This window comes from Daucus carota, chromosome 2 (genome assembly GCF_001625215.2).
Source record: "Daucus carota subsp. sativus chromosome 2, DH1 v3.0, whole genome shotgun sequence".
NCBI classification, from domain to species: Eukaryota; Viridiplantae; Streptophyta; class Magnoliopsida; order Apiales; family Apiaceae; genus Daucus; species Daucus carota.
Window position 1 is genome coordinate 39,636,839 of NC_030382.2, and position 21,424 is coordinate 39,658,262.

General features: G+C 36.1%; 4 protein-coding genes across 4 annotated transcripts; 1 reads left to right on the top strand and 3 right to left on the bottom strand.

The window, feature by feature from the left end:
- Window positions 1-628: 628 nt before the first annotated feature.
- On the bottom strand, window positions 629-7,149 carry LOC108208734 (calcium-dependent protein kinase 26). The gene is made up of 9 exons (XM_017379256.2): window positions 6,885-7,149; window positions 5,633-6,466; window positions 5,352-5,495; window positions 5,121-5,273; window positions 3,775-3,890; window positions 3,338-3,505; window positions 2,125-2,349; window positions 1,691-1,838; window positions 629-954 (listed from the first exon to the last, which is right to left on the bottom strand). The coding sequence occupies exons 2-8, from the start codon at window positions 6,417-6,419 to the stop codon at window positions 1,716-1,718; spliced, it is 1,716 nt and encodes a 571-aa protein (XP_017234745.1). The 5' UTR covers window positions 6,420-6,466; window positions 6,885-7,149; the 3' UTR covers window positions 629-954; window positions 1,691-1,715.
- A 1,095-nt stretch (window positions 7,150-8,244) lies between these two features.
- Window positions 8,245-15,241, top strand: LOC108208732 (monosaccharide-sensing protein 2). The gene is made up of 6 exons (XM_017379255.2): window positions 8,245-8,476; window positions 8,785-8,871; window positions 9,004-9,570; window positions 11,482-12,422; window positions 13,743-13,930; window positions 14,591-15,241. The coding sequence occupies exons 2-6, from the start codon at window positions 8,793-8,795 to the stop codon at window positions 15,024-15,026; spliced, it is 2,211 nt and encodes a 736-aa protein (XP_017234744.1). The 5' UTR covers window positions 8,245-8,476; window positions 8,785-8,792; the 3' UTR covers window positions 15,027-15,241.
- Window positions 15,242-16,257: 1,016 nt separating this feature from the next.
- LOC108208735 (homoserine kinase) lies at window positions 16,258-17,794 on the bottom strand. Its single transcript, XM_017379257.2, has one exon. The coding sequence runs from the start codon at window positions 17,622-17,624 to the stop codon at window positions 16,473-16,475; it is 1,152 nt and encodes a 383-aa protein (XP_017234746.1). The 5' UTR covers window positions 17,625-17,794; the 3' UTR covers window positions 16,258-16,472.
- A 2,041-nt stretch (window positions 17,795-19,835) lies between these two features.
- On the bottom strand, window positions 19,836-20,777 carry LOC108207539 (mechanosensitive ion channel protein 8). Its single transcript, XM_017377977.1, has one exon. The coding sequence runs from the start codon at window positions 20,775-20,777 to the stop codon at window positions 19,836-19,838; it is 942 nt and encodes a 313-aa protein (XP_017233466.1).
- Between the last annotated feature and the right edge of the window lie 647 nt (window positions 20,778-21,424).

Sequence of the window (21,424 nt, forward strand, 5' to 3'; positions counted from 1 at the left end):
TGTCAGAAAGAAGAAGACAACCAAGATTTACAGTTGAATTTTTAGACAATGAGTTCATGGATAATATCTACTAATCGTACAATCTCAAAAGAATGAGTCGGGCTTTGGCACGAGAAGAAGAAAAAATCGGGTGTCTGTGCTGTGCTTTACAACAATAGGATCAATAGCCAATAGGAATCAAGTATTCAAAAACTCCTGGAGTAATTAACGGAGTAATTAACAAGGTAGAAGGGTTATTAAATTTTAGTACTGATCTCGACTTGGGATCGAAACCTTTTATCAATCTAGAGAATTTATAATTTTGGAGAGTAGTGTAATCCAGATTTTCAAGATTAACATTTGTACTAAAGATTAAAATTTAGACACATTTCATAAAAAAAAGAAAAAGAAGGGACCTGAAGATGATACATTAGATTTTTTACAAGATACTTGAAAAGTTATTTATGCTGAAGCCTGAACTAGAAAGGACACTGCTGAAATTAAAATAGGTCGCATGGCCGCATGCTATTATATGATCTAGCTACAGCCTACAAGTGGTATTAAAACTTACATGCTCTACGAAATTATACTCCTTATACTGTTATATACACTAAAGAAAAAAGAGCTTTGTTTAGTTGGGCTCTCCATATAAACAAATAAATGTTTTGTTTTGCTTGAATAATATGAACAATGTACATAAGTAACAATGTACATACATATAGAAACTTCTGACTTTCCAAAAAAAAAAAAAAGGAGAGGAAACTTCTGCATCCGAAAGCAACTAGAGCAGAAGCCTTCTGCATCCGTTAGTAGCTACATAATTTACACAATTTGCAACATCCCGAGTTACAGATCAATGGGAATCAAGTATTCAAAAACTCTACACGCGTGCTTTTAAACTTTCTCCCACTGGATGGGAGGATTCGTTAATCATTTAAGTGTCGTGGAACCTCCTATCCGTCCTTGCTGTATAACCTGCAAAAATTTGCAGCGCAGAAATGAAGCAGAGTACTTCTAGACCTTTTAAAGAACCAGTAACTTCCATGATTTTTCAATTGTAACAGCCAATTAACCCTTAAACCTATTGTCCACCAAAATTTAGCAACTAAGTTACAAAGATAGATAATGCGGGGCGGGTTTCAGGATCCACCACTAATGTTAGTCATAACACTGTTTCAGCTCACAATCTTCAGATTCTTAACCATCTATTCATCTACTAATATGGCCAGCTTTGATGATATAAGTAGCTAGAATTATGCCATAAAAAGGACTAACAAGAAAAAAGCTACAATAAACTAAGGTCCGTTTGTTTGCCAGAAAACAATGTCAAGAGAAATGTTTTTCTCGTTTTCCAGCGTCTGTTTACCTTCCGTGAAATGTTTTCCAGGAACCAAACAAACAAACCAAAGCAGGAAAACATATTCCAGGATTTCCAATTCCCCTGCATTTGTTTGACTTTGCCCACAAACCAGCAAAACATTTTCTTAAAAAGTATTTTCCGACAAACAAACAGAGCTTTTTACAGGCTTTGGTAGACCCTTTCTGGGATCCACACCTAGTATTAAAAGAAGTCATTCAGTTTTTTGCAGACGTGCAAAAGTTATCTTATGAGTCTTAAATTCTCTTAAAGATAGAGAGGATATATATTTTGCGCTATAATGGTAAACGAACAAGATACAGGATTACTGTATAGTAGAGCCTCAAAGCATACCAATGGACGCCGTATTACTTTTCAGCTATTGAGCTCCTTGTGAATCTCTCCTACTCATATTCAGACTGTGTCGCATGGTTCGCCTTCCAACTCCTGCATTGCCTTTTTGCATCATAGCAACAAATTCACCATAATCGATCCTCCCATCCTGTAAGAATACATAAATATCTGATGATAGTTTCCCTAAACAGCCTCTGATTTATATTTAGTGTACATAGTGACAATTAGAATAAACTATCTAACTCTGGCATATTCAATGCAAGTATGCAGGTGATGTTTATGAGGAAAAGTATATCTGGTTCTGTTAATTATAATAACGTATTTGAACCTCCATATCTAATCAGGAAATGTGATTTTGGGTAGTGGACTGGGGACAATCACTACACAAATAATATACCAAGGTAATGATCATATGCTTTTCAGTTTTCACTTACATTATCTTGATCAACTTCTTTTATAATGTCTTCAAGGTAAGCATCAGTCATGTTATGTTCTGCACAAGCTTGCTGGAGCTCATCAACTGTAATATAACCACTGCTATCTTTGTCGAAATACTGAAACGCAGCCATGAGATGTTCCTCACGTTCAAGTTTGTTCAGATGAATTGTCGCTGCTACAAACTCACCATAGTCAATAGACCCACTATTATCCACGTCAGCCTGAAAAGTATATTAACTATTTAGACAATTTATAAATGTATAAAGGATACCACCATCCATGAGATATCTATTGCCAAGAACTCCAGATGTAAGAGAAATAAATATACAAGACACTTGCTATGTTCGCAAAGAAAGGGAACCCTCTATTAAGTTATGTGTACTTGTTACTTAGAACCCTTACCTTATTTCTCCAGCAGAACTTGCACATTAAAAAAATGTTTTATTTATGTATTATATTTTGAAATTACTTTTTAACACAAACAACGATGCAAAAAAAACATGTATTTAGATTTAGATCCTAGAAATCTATGTTAAATATAGGGTTCTGCAGCAGAACCTCAGTGATTCTATGGATTTTAAGCATTGGTTCTCTCTTGAGCGCGACCCTATATTATATATATATAGGGTTCTACTCCAATACAAACTACTAAAATACAAACTACTAAAATACAAACTAAATACAAACCAATGCGATTAAGTAGAATGGTACGGGTTTTGGCACCGGGGATGGACCCCGATATTGGCCTAGACAGGGTCTAAGTGGGGCCCAGTAGGATAGGTGTGGGGCCCAGTGGGATCATGGTGGGGCCAAGTTTTGGCTCTTAAGGCTTTCTGGAGCCTGTCCAGGGCCTGTGCGGAGCCTTGGCGAGGCTCTAGCGGGCCCGGAGTGGATTGAGTGGGGTGTGGCCCCGAGGTGGGTGATACAATTTATAAAATCAGTATTTTTCATACTATGCAGTATACAGATATGCACACACTGTGCGAGTAAAGAGGTATTAGACGGGAGAGTAATGCAACCAAGTGCCGTAACTTCATCTGAAGGAATAAGAACTTTAAGAATTGTTCAATGGCTCTTATCCCCTCCCTCATTTTTGACAGTTTTCTACTCAAACCTTTGACCTAGTTTCTGTCTCATTGGTCCTTTGGCCAAACATTTACTAATCTATAATTTCAGTTCAAGACAAGCATAAGTAAAAAAATATCTTACTGCGTCCATAAGGTCACGTATCTCTGTATCCTTTAAGGTTGAACCATATTTTCTCAAACCAGCCTTGAGTTCATCAAATGTTATTGCACCACTGTTATCAGTGTCCATTGCCTTGAACATTTCTTTCAGACCAGCAATTTCCTCCTCTGACAAACTTTCAGCAATAACCTGCACAAAAAAGAAACAGATTAGGCTTCTTCTCATAGTCATGGAAAGCAAGGTTTTTTCACCAGATGAAACAGGAAAATTTATGAGGGGAAACTTTCCTCATAACTATTCTGTCAGACAAATAGGCTAATCAAGACCAAAATATAGGCATAATAAACTCAAGACAGGTACGCGGATAACAGCGGATTAGTTCAAAATGTGCCATATCAGATCAGCTACAGTATCACTGCATTTGCTTCAAATACAATCTTTTGAGCCTATCTACATACCCGTAAAGCCATCTTCTTCAACTTATTCATTGCAGAGAACTGTTTCAGGCGAGAGAGTACAGCTGGATCCAGGGATCTATCAGGAGCAACTCCTTGTTCACTAATCCAAGGATGACCTATATGATACTCAATGAATAAACCAAAAATAAATAAAGCAATCAATTTCTTGCAACCCCCCCCCCCCCCCCCCCCCCCCCCCCCGGCGGTAATAAGTTTTACATGACCTACACCATATATGAGGAGGTAGACATTTGGACGAAAAAGAAAATCTTAGAAAACTCAATTGTGTACTCTTATGAGGTAGCTCAATAGAAAAAGCTAGTATTAGATCCATAAGAAAAGAAAAATTAACATAAACATACAAGTATATGAGCATGCCATGTCTAACCATCTAGATCTAGTAATTGCAATCATGCAAAGGTAGGAAAAGGATAGCATTTGTTACTGGAACTAAAAGGAAATCCAAGGAGAATGTCCTCTGAATACCATGAGAAAATGCCAGGAAGTGCCCGATTAGTCCAGTATGGAACACCTCAACACTTGCCCATTTACCTTAGTGTTTGAGGGTCTGTTACTTTGATTCTTCACTCTTCCTCGAGTAACCATGTCAAACACTTGGAGTCTTGTACACTTATTTTAGGTCATAAACACACAAAAAAATCAAAATGTTGCCTACTCCGACACATGGACAAGTATTCATGTTCGACACATTCAACTGGCTCTGAGTCGCAAACTTTTAGGTTCATAGTTAGGCGTATACAATGCAGTAATGCCACATATCAAATTTGAACATAACAAATGATTTTGTTCCTTCAAAATTCATTCTTTAACTCTTTACTTGGTGCAAATTAAATACTCGATGTGATTCCTTTGCTTCCAATTCTATAAGACAATAATTACAGGATATTGTTTGAAAATTGGATAGTATAATGTACCAACCAAAAAGAGGGCCTAGAATTGTACTTAAATACAAGGTTAATCACCAGAAACAGACCTCAAAATTGCCTAACCTCCAACCATAGTATCTTTGATCAATATTTCATTAGATGTTCTACGTGCCATATAATCTAAAACTCAACATTTCCAGACTCTGATTTAAAATATACAAAGTCAACCAAATAATCAGAAATTACATACCAAGTTACCAACAATTTTTTAACAATGACTCAAGTAACATCATTTCTGTAAGGTGTATAAAAAGAATCGAAATATATATATCTATATTATCTGATCACAGTGTCACAAATAACACAAACAAAGAAAGAATTTTCCAAATGTTGACCCTAATGACCTAATCCTGTTAAAAAGTGACTTAAATTGGATACTTCAAGACAAGATAAACATACATAAGACTTGAGGAGCAGTTAAGCGATCTGAAGGTCGCTTGCATAACATCTTCCTGATGAGATCCTTAGCGCTATCTGAAATCAAAGGCCAGGGATCTGATTCAAAGTCTACGTGCCCCTTCAAAACCGAATCAAATATCCCCTGCTGAGTTTCTGGAGAGAAAAGAGATCAAGTTTTAGTCTATAGGTCATTTGGGTGATCCTGAATTCTGTTTCAAATGCAATGCATACCGGCCCAGAAAGGAGGAACACCACTTAGTAGAATATATAATATAACCCCTGCTGTCCATATATCTGATTCTTTCCCATAGTGCTTCAAAAGCACCTCAGGAGCAACATAATACGGGCTACCAACCACGTCAGTAAAAATCTGACCTAAAAAACAATTATGTTGTAGTGGAAAAAAATTAGAACATTTAAGTTAAACTGGCATATGGGTATGAAACATTGTACGTTATCTGGATAATATAAAATAGCCACAAAAATTTACAAGTCAAGTCCCCGTCACATACCTGGCTTAAAGAAAATTGAAAGTCCAAAATCGATTGCTTTGAGAGAAAAATCATCATCCTTGTTAACTAACAAGAAATTCTCAGGCTTAAGATCTCTATGCATAACCCCAAGTGAATGGCATGCCTCAACAACACCTACAATAATCTTTGTTAATCCAGCAGCCTTCTTCTCGCTGTAGTGTCCCCTGTGAATAATCCTGTCAAACAACTCTCCCCCGTTACAGAGCTCCATCACTATATGGACATACAAGTGGTCCTCATATGCACCCTTGATGGTCACTATATTCGCGTGACCAGCCAAATGGTGCATTATTTGAATCTCCCTCCTAACATCCTCTACATCTTCTTTAGATATGAGCTTCCTCTTGGCAATAGATTTACAAGCATATTCAGTTCCTGTGGAATTCTCGGTGCATAAATAGGTGGTACCAAACTGACCTTGCCCTAATTTACGCCCAAGCGTGTAAAGATCACGTATGTTGGGAGTGGGATGACCCAAGACATAATAAGTTGGGTTGGTGCTACGGTTCATACTGTTTTTCTTTTTGGGGATAACAACTGATGGAGAATTATTTTCTTTTTTATTATTATGGTTGGTAACTGAGGGTTGTTTATCGTTTTCAAATTCTTGAGCAACTTGTTGTTGAGCGTTTAAAGTGGTGGGTGAATAATCCGAAGAGGAGTTGTTAGACGACTCGTTGGAGCTGGAACGGTGGTGTTCTTGAGGCTTAGCTATTCCCTGGTTAAAACTTTGTACACTAGAAGATCCACGGCATGTATTGCCCATGAAACAATCAAAAATCCTCCGGCAACAGCTCCTTCCTCATTCGATGCCTTCTCAACAGAAATTCAATTCAGCCCAATTAATAAATTACCATACAAAGATCAAACCTTTTTTTATAAAACCTTCAATTAACAAAAGTTGATGAAATTGTTTACAAAGATAACATCTTTATAATAAAATGTGTCTGCTTTAAGCAACATAAAGATGAATTAATAAATTGCTATATACAAAGATTGAATCTTTACTATAAATATTAAAATGTGTTTGTCTCAACATATATCCAAGCCCAATATTCAAAAAGATTGAATCTTTATCATACACATGTAAACACAAATCGAAAGAATCAGCTAGATCAGATCCATTGAGCTTAAAATGAAATAATATTGGATACATACATGATATAATGGCAAGTTTATATACAGAGAGAGATACAAAGAGAGAGACAGAGAGAGAGATCCAAGAGGGTACCAGATTGATGAAGAGTTGAAAAATGGAAAAAGTGATCGGAAAAGGTGACGTGACGTTGACGGTGGTCTGAAGATGATGGTGTGATAAAATGGAAAAAAATAGAAAAAATGTATATATATGTATGTGAAGAGAGAGGAGAGAGGAGAGAGGGGAGGAATATGCGGGATGGTTGATATGGTAAGAAGAGAGAATGAATGAATGTATCTGCAGGAGAGTGTGTGTATGTATATATGTGTGTATGTATTGGCGCTGACCAAACACAGATAGGCTAACTCCGTACTTTCCTTTTTCATTTTTATGGAAGTATTCATCTCCCTTGCATCATGTCTTGTCTTGTTTTCTTTTGAGTTTTGACAAAACCATTTATGGGAATTTAATGAACATGTTTATTTTGTCCCTGTTTGTTACTCCCTCAATCCGGGGGCATATATATAGTATTTTGAAACTCTTGTAAAAATATAATTTTATAATATTTTTAAAATTTTATTTTTGGAATAAAAGTTTAAATTTCAAATTTTTATTTGAAAAGAAATGATTTAAAAATATATTATGAAATCTGGGTCATGTTCAAGAAATAACTATTAGAGGGAGAACTCATGGAGCTCTTACCTTATTTCTAGTACCAGTTAGGTTCCGCCGCACAACTTCACATGCAAAAAATGTCAATATCTATATATTATATTTTAAAATTATTTTTGAACACACACAATGTTGAAAAAAAATGTGTTTAAATTTAAATCCTAAAAATCTATTTAAAATTCAAGATTCTGCGGTCCTTGAGCGCGATCTAATAAGATCATATTTTAAAAAAGTATTGAAAAACATGTCAAAAAATAACGTATACAATTGAATTGACCGAAGAAGTATAAATTTACACTCTCGCCAAGGAATTTATATTAGAATGGTCACTCGCAAACACTCAAATGTTTCTCTCAGAATTTGTTTAAACCACTTAAATAACCATACATTTCATTTTGTTGAATTATTAGACAATAATTATGAAAAATGTGACAAAATTAATATGCTATAATTTAAATTATTCATTATTTTTATATTTTCTCGACCAAATATTTATCCTACAAGTGTTACGTCCTCCATTCTATCATATTTTATATTATTTTTTTGAGAAATTTAACAGAATGTTATATAATAATGTTCGAGAATAAAATTTAACATAACTACATTCGAGAATAAAAATTATAAACAATTTTTAAAATATCTAATATTTTTCTACATCAAATATCATTACTTACATGAATATATACTCGGTTTTCTTTCTTATTCTCTAAAAGTTTCTTACTTATTTTTCTTAATTTTATTTTAAACCGATTACTTCTGATCCAACAGGAGTATAGCTGTATGTGACTAATTTCCAGCATAGCATCTTTCGATTACAATTCCCTGAGAAGCAGCCCGTGAATAAATACAGATACAATCATAATCAAAATGATGCTAAAGGGGCGTGACAATCGTTGTGAATTGTGATTCCTTCTAATCCCACACACACTGAAGTGCAACAGTTGGTTCATCATTCCAATAACAAGTTGACAACCTCAGAAGATCAAGAAGAAGAATCTAGACAATTCAACAAGGTTAGAACCCATGATCCCTCTCTTTTGATCACTTAGGCCAATGGGTTTTCTTGTTTATTCACACTAAACACACACATGAGACATAACACATTCACCCCTGTCATATCATGACATAAATGCACATATTGTCTGAAATGGATGAAAACTAATCCCTTTAGGCTCTATTATGGTAGTTAATTATTTCTTTCTAATCTTGATATTTGTGTTATGGAATGTCAAGGTATGTTTGGTCCAAGTTTTGGTATCATGGTTTCTTGAATTTTATTGTTTCTTGAATGTTTGATTGATTTGTGATAAGATTGTTTCAGACCAAAACATGAATGGAGCTGTGCTTGTAGCTATTGCTGCTACAATTGGTAATTTACTCCAGGGATGGGACAATGCAACTATTGCTGGTAATTTCTTTCGTATCTGTACTGCATGATTCTAATTGTTGCTATAATGTTCGGAATGTAAGCTAAGCCTAAGTAGTGAGTGCACCAGCAAATCATGATTGTTTCGGGGTTTGTGGTGGTTATTCCTTGCAGGTTCTGTTATATACATTAAAAAGGAATTTAAATTGGAAAGTCAACCTACTTTGGAAGGCCTCATTGTCTCCATGTCACTCATCAGTGCTACTGTGATTACTGCTTGCTCTGGTGCAATTGCTGACTGGCTTGGGCGCCGGCCCCTGCTTGTTATTGCAGCATTCCTTTATTTTGTAAGTGGTCTTGTAATGCTATGGTCCCCTAATGTCTATGTCCTGCTCCTGGCACGCCTTCTAGATGGGTTTGGAATGGGACTGGCAGTTACTATGGTTCCCATATATATATCCGAGATTGCACCGCCTGAGATACGCGGTACTCTAAATACTTTGCCTCAGTTTACTGGTACTGCTGGAATGTTCCTCTCTTACTGCATGATATTTGGAATGTCCCTAACGAGTTCACCTAGCTGGAGGGTCATGCTTGCTGTTCTTTCTATCCCATCCCTCTTATATTTTCTCTTAGCAATATTGTTTTTGCCTGAGACTCCAAGGTGGCTTGTTAGTAATGGTCAAATGCTGGAGGCCAAGAAGGTTTTGCAGAGGTTACGTGGTAGGGATGACGTTTCTGGTGAGTTTTTCTTTGTTGGTATTTGATCTCTCATTTCTGCACATTGCAAAAAAAAAATAGATATGATCCAATGTTATCAGAAATTCATTAAAATCTCACCAAATTAGGCATTCACCTTTATACGTTAATGACAGCTATTGAGCTACATATAACTCTATCAGTCTCTTTCTTGTAATTATGTATAGTAAATAATTGGTATTCACCCTTCAGGTGGTTTTACAAGTGAATGTTTTTTTCGATCTTTTACATTACAGGTGGCATTTAATTATTTAAAAATCTAAATATGTACATGACAGACTCATGTATATACTAGATGACCAAGCCAAGCCTGCCCAGTATGCGTCACACATAGGTAGGGTATTGGGAGGGTGAGATGATACCTTGTCCTCATTGTAAAGACTAGTCTGAAGAATAAACAAGAGCTTTTGGAAATGATCTTGGCGAATTCGGTTCTAAGATGCTGATAATTATTAAACTATTTGTCAAAGGTATTTGAAATTTTTTGAGAAACTGCAAGAAAGTAACAAATGACAATTTGCTAGTGTGAATACTGCTAGGTGTTTGATTGGAAATTGGTTGGAATACAAGCTCAATACTAAACACGTACTGTACAATAAGAAGTGGATGAGGAAAGTGGCAAACTCACATGACACATTCACAAAATATATGTAAATGTTTTGCGTTTCAGTTAAACAAAGAAAAGATTGTTGGTTTTTGTGTATGTGGGTAAATATCTATGTTTTGTGCATGCAATTAACAAAGAGGAGGAGATTTTCAGTGTACTCAAGCTTTAGTATATGCTCTTATTTTTTTGATAGGGTGAAGGACATGTTCTACCTCCTCAAAGTTGAATTTAATTCCATATCTTTATTCTGTTTTGTTAATTATTAAAACCAGGCATGTTTCATATTGTTCTGTAATGTGAAGGCCCTAGCTTCAAATGCGGACTGCTTAAGTTAGAAGTAGTAAACCACCTGATGACATGTCTTAGACATATTTGTTGGCCAATTACAGTTTACCAATAGTTTCTTCATCTTTCAAAATCCCCGAAGCCTCTGGACCTTGTATCACAAAAGCTTTGGTAGATGCAACAAAGTCCGATTTGTTTAGCAGAAAAGAAGAGGATCTGATCTACTGAAAATAATTTGATTCATTTTCTATATAGTTGTCCCAAAGATGGAAGCAAAGACAATTAAATTTTCTTGTTGATTCTCTTACTAATAATAGATGATGACTGGAGATTGCATGTGTATAATCCATTTTGGTTTCTTGGTTCCTGTTTCACTGTTCAGGACAATGGGTGGTGGCGCACAATTGAATATGAAATATAACACAAAGTAGAAATCCAGTTACACACACATTACACACAAGTATGAATGTGCATAAGTATGTTGGTATGTGTATATGCGGATGTATATCGTAATGAATATGTACTTTAAGGCTTACTTGCTGTGAGATATCAAAAACACCTTTCAATGCCTAGTACATGTACAATCGTCAAAAGGTCTAAGCTCCGAAATTTGTTACAGTTCCATGTTCAATGTGACTAGTGTTTCATATAAGATTCCATTCACATTTTGTGAATATAGCAATGTTTCTGCGGTGTGATATACTAGCACACTGTAGCCTAGTTTTGGCACTAAAAATTCAGGTCTGCATACTTGTAGCCAAGTTGCCTTAATATACTTTACTCAAATATATATAAGATTATTAGGAATGTGAAGGTACTACTGCATGTAAGATAGTTGGAGACACTAAAATGAATATTCCATCACACACTCAGTGTCCTTTTGTCAGTCCTTCGCAAGATCATCTCATGAATTGTTTAGAATTATTTGTTCCCGTTATGAGTTACTCAATTCTCAATTTATTCAGAATCTGTCTAATTCGTATTTCTTTCTAACTGATCAGGTGAGTTGGCTTTACTGGTTGAAGGTCTTGGCGTTGGGGGCCAGACATCTATGGAGAAATACATGATTTGCCCAGCAGATGAACTTATTAATGAACAGGATGCAGGTACGGATGATGAGAGTGTTAGGCTTTTTGGGACTGAAGGACTCTCCTGGGTAGCTCGTCCAGTTACTGAGCAAAATAGCTTTGGTCCTTCATCTCGCCAAGAAAGCTTTGTAAGCCTGACCATGTCGCTTGTGGATCCTGTTGTCACCCTTTTCGACGGCGTCCATGAGAAGCTGCCAGATACAGGAGACATTGGTAGTATGCTTTTCCCAAACTTTGGAAGCATGTTCAATATTGCTGGCAATCAGCAAAAGAATGACGATTGGGATGAAGAGAGTCTTCGTGGAGAGGGTGAGGAATATGCTTCTGATGCCGGTATTAATGATTATGATGACAATTTGCATAGTCCATTAATATCACGTCAGACAACAAGTTTGGAAAAAGACATGGTTCAACCTGCTTCCAATAGTAACCCTGTGGAAAATACTAATGATGAACCACTTGGTAGTGTGGGGATTGGTGGTGGGTGGCAGCTTGCCTGGAAATGGACAGAAAAGGAAGGTCAAGATGGAACAAAGGAAGGTTGCTATAAAAGAATATATATGCTCCAAGACAGCGTTGCTCCATCTTGTCGTGGGTCTTTAACATCTACTCCTGCTCCTGGAATGGAAATGCCTGAAGGTGCCGAGTTTGTCCAAGCTGATGCTTTGGTAGCTGATGCTTTGGTAAGTCATCCCGCTCCTAACTCTAAGGAGATCATGGATCAGCCTACAGTTGGGCCTGCTGTTATACATCCTTCTGAAGCTGCAGCTAGTGGGTCAAGTTGGAGCAATCTTTTTGAACCAGGTGTCAAGCATGCCTTAGTTGTTGGTGTTGGAATTCAGATGCTTCAGCAGGTAAATTAATATCTAGATAGTTTTTTAGTTTGATGTGCTCTTTTTAAGCAGTTGTAATTTATTTGCCTTTAGTTTAGGGAAAAGGAGACATAGGATGATTAACAAAATGTTTCAGGCCCAAAAGCCTTCAAAACACAATCAAATCATAAGTAGATTATATAGTGAAGATAAGTCTAGTTCTATGAGAACCAACTAATTGAGAACCACCAGGTTTATAACACTTTAGTACTAAGATTCAACAAAGTGATTATGTTGAACCCTAGTTATGTATGCTGAACTGTTTATACCCTAACCGTGAGACGACTAATCCCAAATGGATCACTGCCATCAAATGAAATTTAATATTCGGTTGAACTCTGCTACAAATGTGTTCAAGGTTCTCATGGTTCCTGTTAGATCAAACCCTAGTAAAGATCATAGGAGTTCAACTAGAAATTTTAAAACTTGCCAGAAAATCCTAACCAATACACACACACACACACAAAAAAAAAATTTAATAATAATTTAAGCCGTTGCTCACCAGTTTTGTGGTTGGCTCGTCTAAGGCTTATTCTTGTTGGTTATATTCTACAGATGGATATGGATAGCTTAAGCTTTATTGTTGAACTGTTCATACACATGTTGTTTTTCATCATCTAGGAGCTTCAGATAGGATAAAGCCTTTTTGTAAATGTTTTTTTCAACTGTTACTATAAATGAACCGGTGCCTTTTCTCAGATCTTTCTTGAAAGAAGCAATTCAGCGCTATAAGGTGACAAGAGGCTTAAATCTTCATATAAGATAGATTAAATGTATAAAACAAGGATTATAATCACACATTTAAAGATTTTACATATAACTATATCTCTTTCATCATATTAACTATACTGATTGTCTCCTGTCTCCCATATATTATGTTCTTCACTTCTTCCTTCTCTCTCTTTCCGTCCATCTCCCTCTTGGCATCTCCTTTGCTTTGGGTCAAAACAAAAACATAATCTCAGTTAATCAGTTTTGTGTGTTGAGCTCTGTGCTACATAATTCATACTTTTTGTTTGTACTAAGTAGTTTACAATCAAAACTTGTTCATGGTAACCTGTTTAAATCGACAAAGTTGACACATTAAACCGTCCCCTCTTTGTAGTTCTATTAGTCACGAGTCATGTTCGCTATGCTTTAATTTCAGAAGCAGGATCTAAAATTCAAGCTGGCTTCTCTTGTAGTTAAAACCAAGTAAATTGTCCATACAAAGGCGTCTCAGTGCATATTAATATTCACTGCACTTTATGAAATGATTTCTTATATTATATTGCTTCTCATACTTAGCATCCATGCTTGCAGTTCTCTGGCATAAGTGGGGTTGTTTACTATACACCTCAGATTCTTGAGCACGCTGGTATCTGCAGGCTTGTATCACAAATCGGCATTAGTGCAACGTCTTCTTGTTTGCTTATTACAGCCGTCATCACTTTAATGACGCTTCCATGCATAGCTGTTGCCATGAGACTGATGGATGTAGCTGGCAGAAGGTATGTTTTTTCCTAACTCACAGTTATTTAATTTCAAATCTGTTATCTGAGTTGGCAAAATAAGAATTGTTCTTCATCTTAGTCATAAACTTGGTTCTGTTACACCCTTTTTCTTTGGTTATTGTGTTTCTTTAGTAATTATAAAGGAAATTAATGAGCTAATAAATTTTTGTAATGTTGGTGACTGAAACCTTTAAATATTTGAATCTTGTCAGTCATTTGCATATATCCACTCCATATACGATTCTCAGACAGTTAAGTATAATCTTATTAAAAAAAGAAGCAGTTCGCAGACATATATCGAATTCTGTAACTTGTCAACTCAGAAAAATATACCTGGCAGGCACCCGTTTATATCGGTTACGATAGAACTAGGACTAGTCTATTCCGAAGCTAGAAACTATGAAATAGTTATTGCACATCTACGGTCAACATGGAGTACCAAATGTCAGTTCTAGGACCCATCTATTCCGAAGCTAGAAACTATGAAATAGTTGTTGCATTCGTAGTCAACATGGAGTACCAAATGTACAATATCTTCGATTCTTATGCTTGGTTACTAATGTTTAGCTAAAAACTTGTACATTTCCGTGACACTTCCATTCTGTTAATTGTTCCTGTTATTGACTATTGTCCCCCCTTCTGCTGTAATTCTTGCAGAGGCTTGTTGCTTGCTACAATCCCTGTTTTAATAATATCCCTGGTTATACTAGTTATCGCCAGTTTTGTAAATTTAGGCGAAGTTGTAAACGCTCTCATCCCAACTGTTAGTGTTCTGGTGTACTTCTGCTGTTTCTTCATGGCATTTGGGCCTATACCCAACCTACTATGTGCGGAGATCTTCCCCACCCGTGTCCGCGGTCTCTGTATTGCAATTTGTGCGCTCGCAGCATGGATATGTGACATTATCATCACCTACTCACTTCCCTTGATGCTTCCCTCCATAGGGCTCTCTGGCATTTTTGGCATATATGCTGTTGTGTGCATCGTATCATGGGTTTTTGTTTTCTTAAAAGTTCCAGAAACAAAAGGCATGCCTCTGGAGGTGATAACTGAGTTCTTTTCTGTTGGCGCTAAACATTCTACTGCTACCTGAGACATCTGATCTAGGCAACAAGGAATCGAAGTCCTCAATGGGACAGTTCCAGTTTTCAGTGATTATTTTCCATGATATACATAGTATGGGAACAGGAAGTTTAGTGTGGTCTTGGAGTTGCATGTTTGAGAAAAAACAAGAAGTAAAGATGTTTATCCTTTAGAGCCTTGCATTGCAACCAGGTCTTCTTTTTGAATATATGTATTGAAAGTTTATATCGTTTTTATGTATTCTTAGTATCGTAAAATATTATTGATGAGAACAAGGCAGTAGATGTTAAACTGGAGGTAGAAACCACCTGAAATATTATTCTCACACAAAAACTAAGAAAACGACACAGATGAAGAATCTATCAATATATCATGCATTGCAACTAAATCTCAGCTGCAGGCGCCTAACAAGTAACACCAGGTCTCATAGACATGTTCGTTTCTGTATAATATATGAGATGCAGACAGGGACACAGAGTGCATTATTCAAGTAGTCGATCACAATAGGTATGGAGAAGATGAGGAGCATTGTTCAAACAGTGTTAATAGTATGTCCTATCCTCGACTATTTGAGTAGCAATGTACAAAAGTTATAACTATATTACTGGAGAAACATGAAACTTTCTACAGTTCTAAAAAATTGATATCCAATTCCAACCTACTCAATGATTTAGGATAAAGTGTTCCTGTGCAGGTTGACATACTCGTAAACCAAAATTAAAGATCTGGAAAAGAAGAAATCAATTAAACATCAAGTTTGCAAGTTTCATACACTTCGGATTTGATCATAATAAGAGTTGTTCTTCCATAACCTTAAACATTGTTCTCCTATTTCCAAGTCTGGTGGGTAGCAAGCTCTTGCAAAGAGGTATTGGATGAATGATATGGGAAAGCCATTCGAAGTTCCAGAAAGTGTTGTTCCTGAAGCTTAAATGCAGTTAGGTCAAAGTGTTTGATCGGCAAACTCAGTGTCCTACCCTTGTTCGCATCAGATGATTTCATTGCCAATTACAAATTGATTAAATTACTTCCTAGTGTAGTAACTTTCTGAAGATAAACAAGGAAGCCAGCATTTGTAGATATTTTCTTAGAACAGTACAGCGCCTAAATCACGTTGACACGCAGATGATTCATAAATTGTGGATTCAATTGTATGTATGTAAAGCACCCAAGAGAAGAGCTAACATGAGTATACTATCAACCTCTCTAACAAAAATGCAGTAGCATGTCTCCGATAAAAGGAAAGCAAAAAGATATCCCGTGCACTGAAAATATTGAGAGTAAAATCTTCTGCAGTAATTGTAATCAACACAAAAACAACAACACTAACAAGCTGCAGCACACTAAACAAAATTCATACCGATAAAGTGCCCGCTTTCTACATACAAAAAGATCACTAGTTCAATCATGTCATTAGAAATCCTTGCAGTTTTATTACCTAAAATGTGCAGATAAATCACAAAGGAGTGGTACTGATAAGCCTAGCACCCACACGATCAAGTTGCTTCACTACAGCAGCAGCTTTCAAATTCCCAAACTCCATAAAAGACCGGACCATACAATCTCCAATCAACCTCCCCTTTTCCTCATCATCCGTAACAGCAACAACAGTAGGCCCAGCACCACTAATTGTACAACCAAACGCCCCAGCCTTTAACGCTGCCTTCTTAACATCCTCCATTCCCGGAATCAAAGGCGCTCGTTTCGGCTCCACAATCTTATCCGACGACAATGCACTCCCCATCCCCCTCAAATCCCCTTGCAACACAGCGGCCACAAGTGCCCCCGCCTGACTAGAATTCCACACATGATCCGCCATACTCACCTCCTTGGCCAACGCCGCCCTCATCTTCTTCGTAGGCGCCTCAAACTCCGGAGTCACAAGCACAAAAAACAACTCCTTCTCCACCGGAAACTTCAAATGAATCAAATCCAGCGGCTCATACCCCCTAATCAGCACAAACCCCCCCATTATAGCCGGAGCCACATTATCCGCATGATACCCCGACACCTTCTTCTCACTCTCTAACCCCGCCAAAACCAACTCCGAAACCGACAACCTCCCTCCAAAGATCTCATTAACCGCCACAGCAGCTGCGGCAGCACTCGCCGCACTCGACCCCAACCCACTCCCCAACGGCAAACCCTTATGCAACACAAGCGAAACCCCCACAGACCTAACATTAAGCATTTTCATAACAGAAATAGCAGCAATACCAGCACAATTATTTAACGGATTCAAAGTAAGTTTACGCGTAGAGCCAGTAATATCAGAAATCGAAACAAACCCCGGACGAACACTAGAATCCAAACTAAGTGTCACAAAATCACCCAGCCCATCAACAGCGCACCCGAGAAAATCAAACCCAACCCCGAGATTAGCCACAGTGGCAGGCGCAAATGTCTTCACAGAAGAGTACACTGGCTTGGGTTCTCCAACAATTGTCGCCACCGATTTCGGGTCCTCAGTAGAATGAGCTGCCACATTGAGTTTTATCGCAACCCGGTGTCGTATTGAGTAACAATAATTGTGATTGATGAGTGATTGAGATTGGGATTGGGTGAAGTGAGTGTGATTGTAGTGGGTGTTGAGCTTCAGTAGATCCATTGGTGAAGAAGAAGAAGAATAAGAAGGATTGTGCTTTGTGTATAAGTTGTGATTATTTAGAAATGGATGAATTGAATTGAAAAGTGGTTAGAGTTGATTAGGGTTCATTTGTTGAATTTGGGGTTTTCAATTTGGTGCTGTCTTCTAATTTCTTAATTCTGATGATATCAGCTACGTATTACTCCCTCCGTCCCCCTGAGTTGTATACATTCCCCCTGAGTTGTATACATTGGGGGACGGGACGCGGACTTTAATGCTCCTGTAAAATGTAGTTGTGGAATTTATTTTTAAAATTTTCTTTTTCTGAATTAAAGTTTGGATGTTATATTTTTATTCAGAAAAAGAAAATCTCAAAAATAAATTACGGAACTAGGTTTTATAAGAGCATTGAAATGCGTGTCGAGCAGTTAAAAAGAAACGTATACAATTAAATGGGACAGAGGGAGTATATCAAAGTGAATGACATTCTAATCAAAAATTTTGAAATGACTGTACGACATGACTCATCTGAATTATTACTCCCTCGGCCCTGTTAAGATGTTTACGTAGCACACATTTTGAGACTCTTTTAAATTCAATATCGTTTTTTTGATATTCTTTTTTTAAAATAAAAGTTTAAACATTAGACTTTTTTTCAGAATTTTTTTAGTAAAAAACACATTATGAAACTATACTTTATGGTAGTCTTAAAACGCGTGTCAAAAAATAGCTTCAAAAACCTGATGGGATGAAGGGAGTATAATTATTAACATAATAATTAAATATTAATTCGAAAAGTTAAAATAAAAGTGAGGTTTTCATTATAATTTCTTGGCCTTTTTTCAAAACTGCCTAACCTCATAAATTTTTATAAAAAAATACTATTACAAACTTTCAATATTTTAAAAATATTATTTTTAATAAATTATTTACAAAAATATGACTTGCAATTTTTGCAGCCTCATTTGCAACAATATTTTGCGACAGTTGCAAATAAAAAATTAATTTGTGTAATAAATACGATTTGCAACTTCGGCAACTTTTCGTTTGCAACATTCTGTTGCAAATAAGAAATATCATTTGCAACTTATGCAACTTCATTTGCAAACTGATGTTGCAAATGAGGTTGAAAAATAATTATATTTTTAAAAAAAATTCAACTTGACAGTTTTTTTGTAAATAATTTGAAATGATAATTCATTGCATTTTATTTTATTTTAATTAGCAGATTGTTTTTAAATTTTCTTTTATAATAAAAAAAGTAAAATTCGAATAGGTTAACTATCAAACTCACCCTTAAACAAATCAAAATGTGTCAAACTCACCGCTAATCAAAGTAATCTAACACATTATTAAAATGATGCATATCTGTTCTAAAATTAATCTATTATCTCTAAAAAAAATTAATATGTGCATAATTTTTTACTAATTTTAAAAATATTTAATATTTATTAAATAATTCTTCATGAATAAATTTAAAATACTGAAAGATAATAGTTAAACAAAAGTTCATTATATCAATTTTAATTCCTAAATAGATTATATATATATATATATATATATATATATATATATATATTAATGAAGTTTTGATTTACGTAGTATACAGTTATGTTGCCTCCAATTATAATATAATTATTTGTGATTTGTTTAGGAAATATTATATAAGTTATTAATGTTTAATTTTGGTACATTGTCAACATCAATTCATATTTCAAATTACAAATAAAAATATTAATTTCATAAATAAGAAGATGTAGTTAATAAAAATATCGACATATAATATTATATTAATAATTTAATTAATAATTTATTTCAATAATTATATAATAATATTATATAATAATATTGGTTTACCTATCTGGTACACGACACGATACAAAGTACATGATATAATTAATCAAATATAATAATAGATAATTAATAATAAATAATAATAATATGATTTATAGTATATGATTTAATTTTAATTGTATTTTTTATAAATAACATATATATAATATCATATAATATATAAAATTTAATTAAATATCAATTTTTAAAATATTAAAATGTAATTTTATATTCTATTTTTTCGTTTCGTGTACTTTTCGTGTCGTGAACGTTTAGTGCATTTTTCGTGCACTTTTCGTGTTGCGTATTTTTAAGCACACAACGTTTCGTGTATTTCGTGTTGTTTCGTGTTGTGTTCGTGTTTCGATTTCAGGTACACAAAAGCATCTGAATCACATACTAATCAAACAAAGACTCTTGAATCCGGTCAAAATACGTGCTCACATGAAACGCTGAAGCAAAGACCTTAACAAGAAACGTCTTGACAAGCCACACCAAAATACCCACCAACAAACACACCCAAATTCTAGTGACATGCGGCAAAATCTTCCAGTTTGTCACCCTCTCTACTGTCTTATCAAATATCAACTGCAGAGCAATCAAAATCAGGGCTAACCATATACAATTCTGAACCCCTTTCCTCAACCCATACACAAAATACAAAACTCGTTTCCTCAGCATAAAATTCTTCTCAACCAAAAACATAACCACCCTAATCCCCCACCCCGAAACCAACCGCCCACATATCAAAACCACCACCACATACCATTTCCACAATTGAAGCCCAAACAAACGCCACTTCTTAAAAAGACTAAAAACTAACGCAGCAACAATCAAAATCAAGATAAAACACTGAAGGACAGTCCACTTACCAAGCTTCATCGTCTTGTACTTCTCAGGTATATCATATTCAGGAAATGGATCATCCTCATCCAACTCATCAGACTTCACAGACCTCTCATCCATCCCCGGAGGATCCATCAGCCTCGACTTAGCCTTCATCCTCAGCAAACTCGATTTCCTCCGAAACGATGAGTTTGAATTGCAAGTAACAACTTCATCAGAACTAGTACCACTGCCATTACCATTACCGCCGGCTCGACCGGACCGCCGCCGAAGATTCTCACTAGTAGGGCTCTCAACAATTCTCGACAATGGCGAGGGCTGAGAAGTAGGAGACTCCGTGTGGATTTCGAAGTCGGTATCGTTCGTAATTTCGCAGCTACCGTCTTCCCCCGTCGTGTTCGCCGGCGACTGGCCGGAGAGTTTCGCAGTCTGATCTGCTTCGGGGCTGCTCTGGCCGGAGATTTTCACAACAACTTCAGCTTGCTTCGCCGCCATGGTGCTTTCTCGCGGTTCTAACAAGATTTTCTCGCGGTTCTACAAGATTTTCACAACTGACAATTAAGGTATAATACTCCTGCACTCGAGGGCGGGACCAGAGTCTTAATCAAGAAAGTCGAATGTACATTCAAATGTACATGCATATATGTTGTTGCAGTGTAGACATTGTTGTACCATAACAAGTTTTGATACCCTCGACTTTTTATGAATCGTATAAGAAAAATGGTCATGATTAACGCAAATATTAGACTTAAATGGCCCGAATAATTATTTTTGTAAAAATGGCCCTTAGTACCCTTTAGAGACGCAAGTGCAGTAGCGTTTTATTATTACACAAAATGCTACACGCATAAGCGTGTTTATAGTTCAAATAAAGATTAAAACGGTAAGTGAACTAGCATTTTAACTTATTAGTATATATAAACATTTGGGCCTTCTCCAACGGTTAACACCAACTGAGTATAAACCCATTCCAACTGAGTGTAAGTGAGGATTCCAACTGATTCAAACGCAATTCAACTGATTCGAGTGATGCAATGGATTTTAATGTTTCACTAATTAATGCGAGGCTGCAGGGCCGAAGGCCCTAAAGCCGAGAAACCGGCGGAATAAATTAATTTACAATCGTTAACATTTAGGGTTTA

Bases quoted from the DNA above. Each gene is read 5' to 3' on its own strand.
- LOC108208734 (XM_017379256.2), bottom strand. From the start codon at position 6,419: ATGGGCAATACATGCCGTGGATCTTCTAGTGTACAAAGTTTTAACCAG. The intron at 5,274-5,351 runs GTATGCATTGCA...TTTTCTCTCCAG, and splicing joins TGTTCCTCCTTTCTGGGCCG to AAACTCAGCAGGGGATATTT. The intron at 2,350-3,337 runs GTAAGATATTTT...TATACTTTTCAG, and splicing joins TACGTGACCTTATGGACGCA to GCTGACGTGGATAATAGTGG.
- LOC108208732 (XM_017379255.2), top strand. From the start codon at position 8,793: ATGAATGGAGCTGTGCTTGTAGCTATTGCTGCTACAATTGGTAATTTA. The intron at 9,571-11,481 runs GTGAGTTTTTCT...CTAACTGATCAG, and splicing joins TGGTAGGGATGACGTTTCTG to GTGAGTTGGCTTTACTGGTT. The intron at 12,423-13,742 runs GTAAATTAATAT...CCATGCTTGCAG, and splicing joins GAATTCAGATGCTTCAGCAG to TTCTCTGGCATAAGTGGGGT.
- LOC108208735 (XM_017379257.2), bottom strand. From the start codon at position 17,624: ATGGATCTACTGAAGCTCAACACCCACTACAATCACACTCACTTCACC.
- LOC108207539 (XM_017377977.1), bottom strand. From the start codon at position 20,777: ATGGCGGCGAAGCAAGCTGAAGTTGTTGTGAAAATCTCCGGCCAGAGC.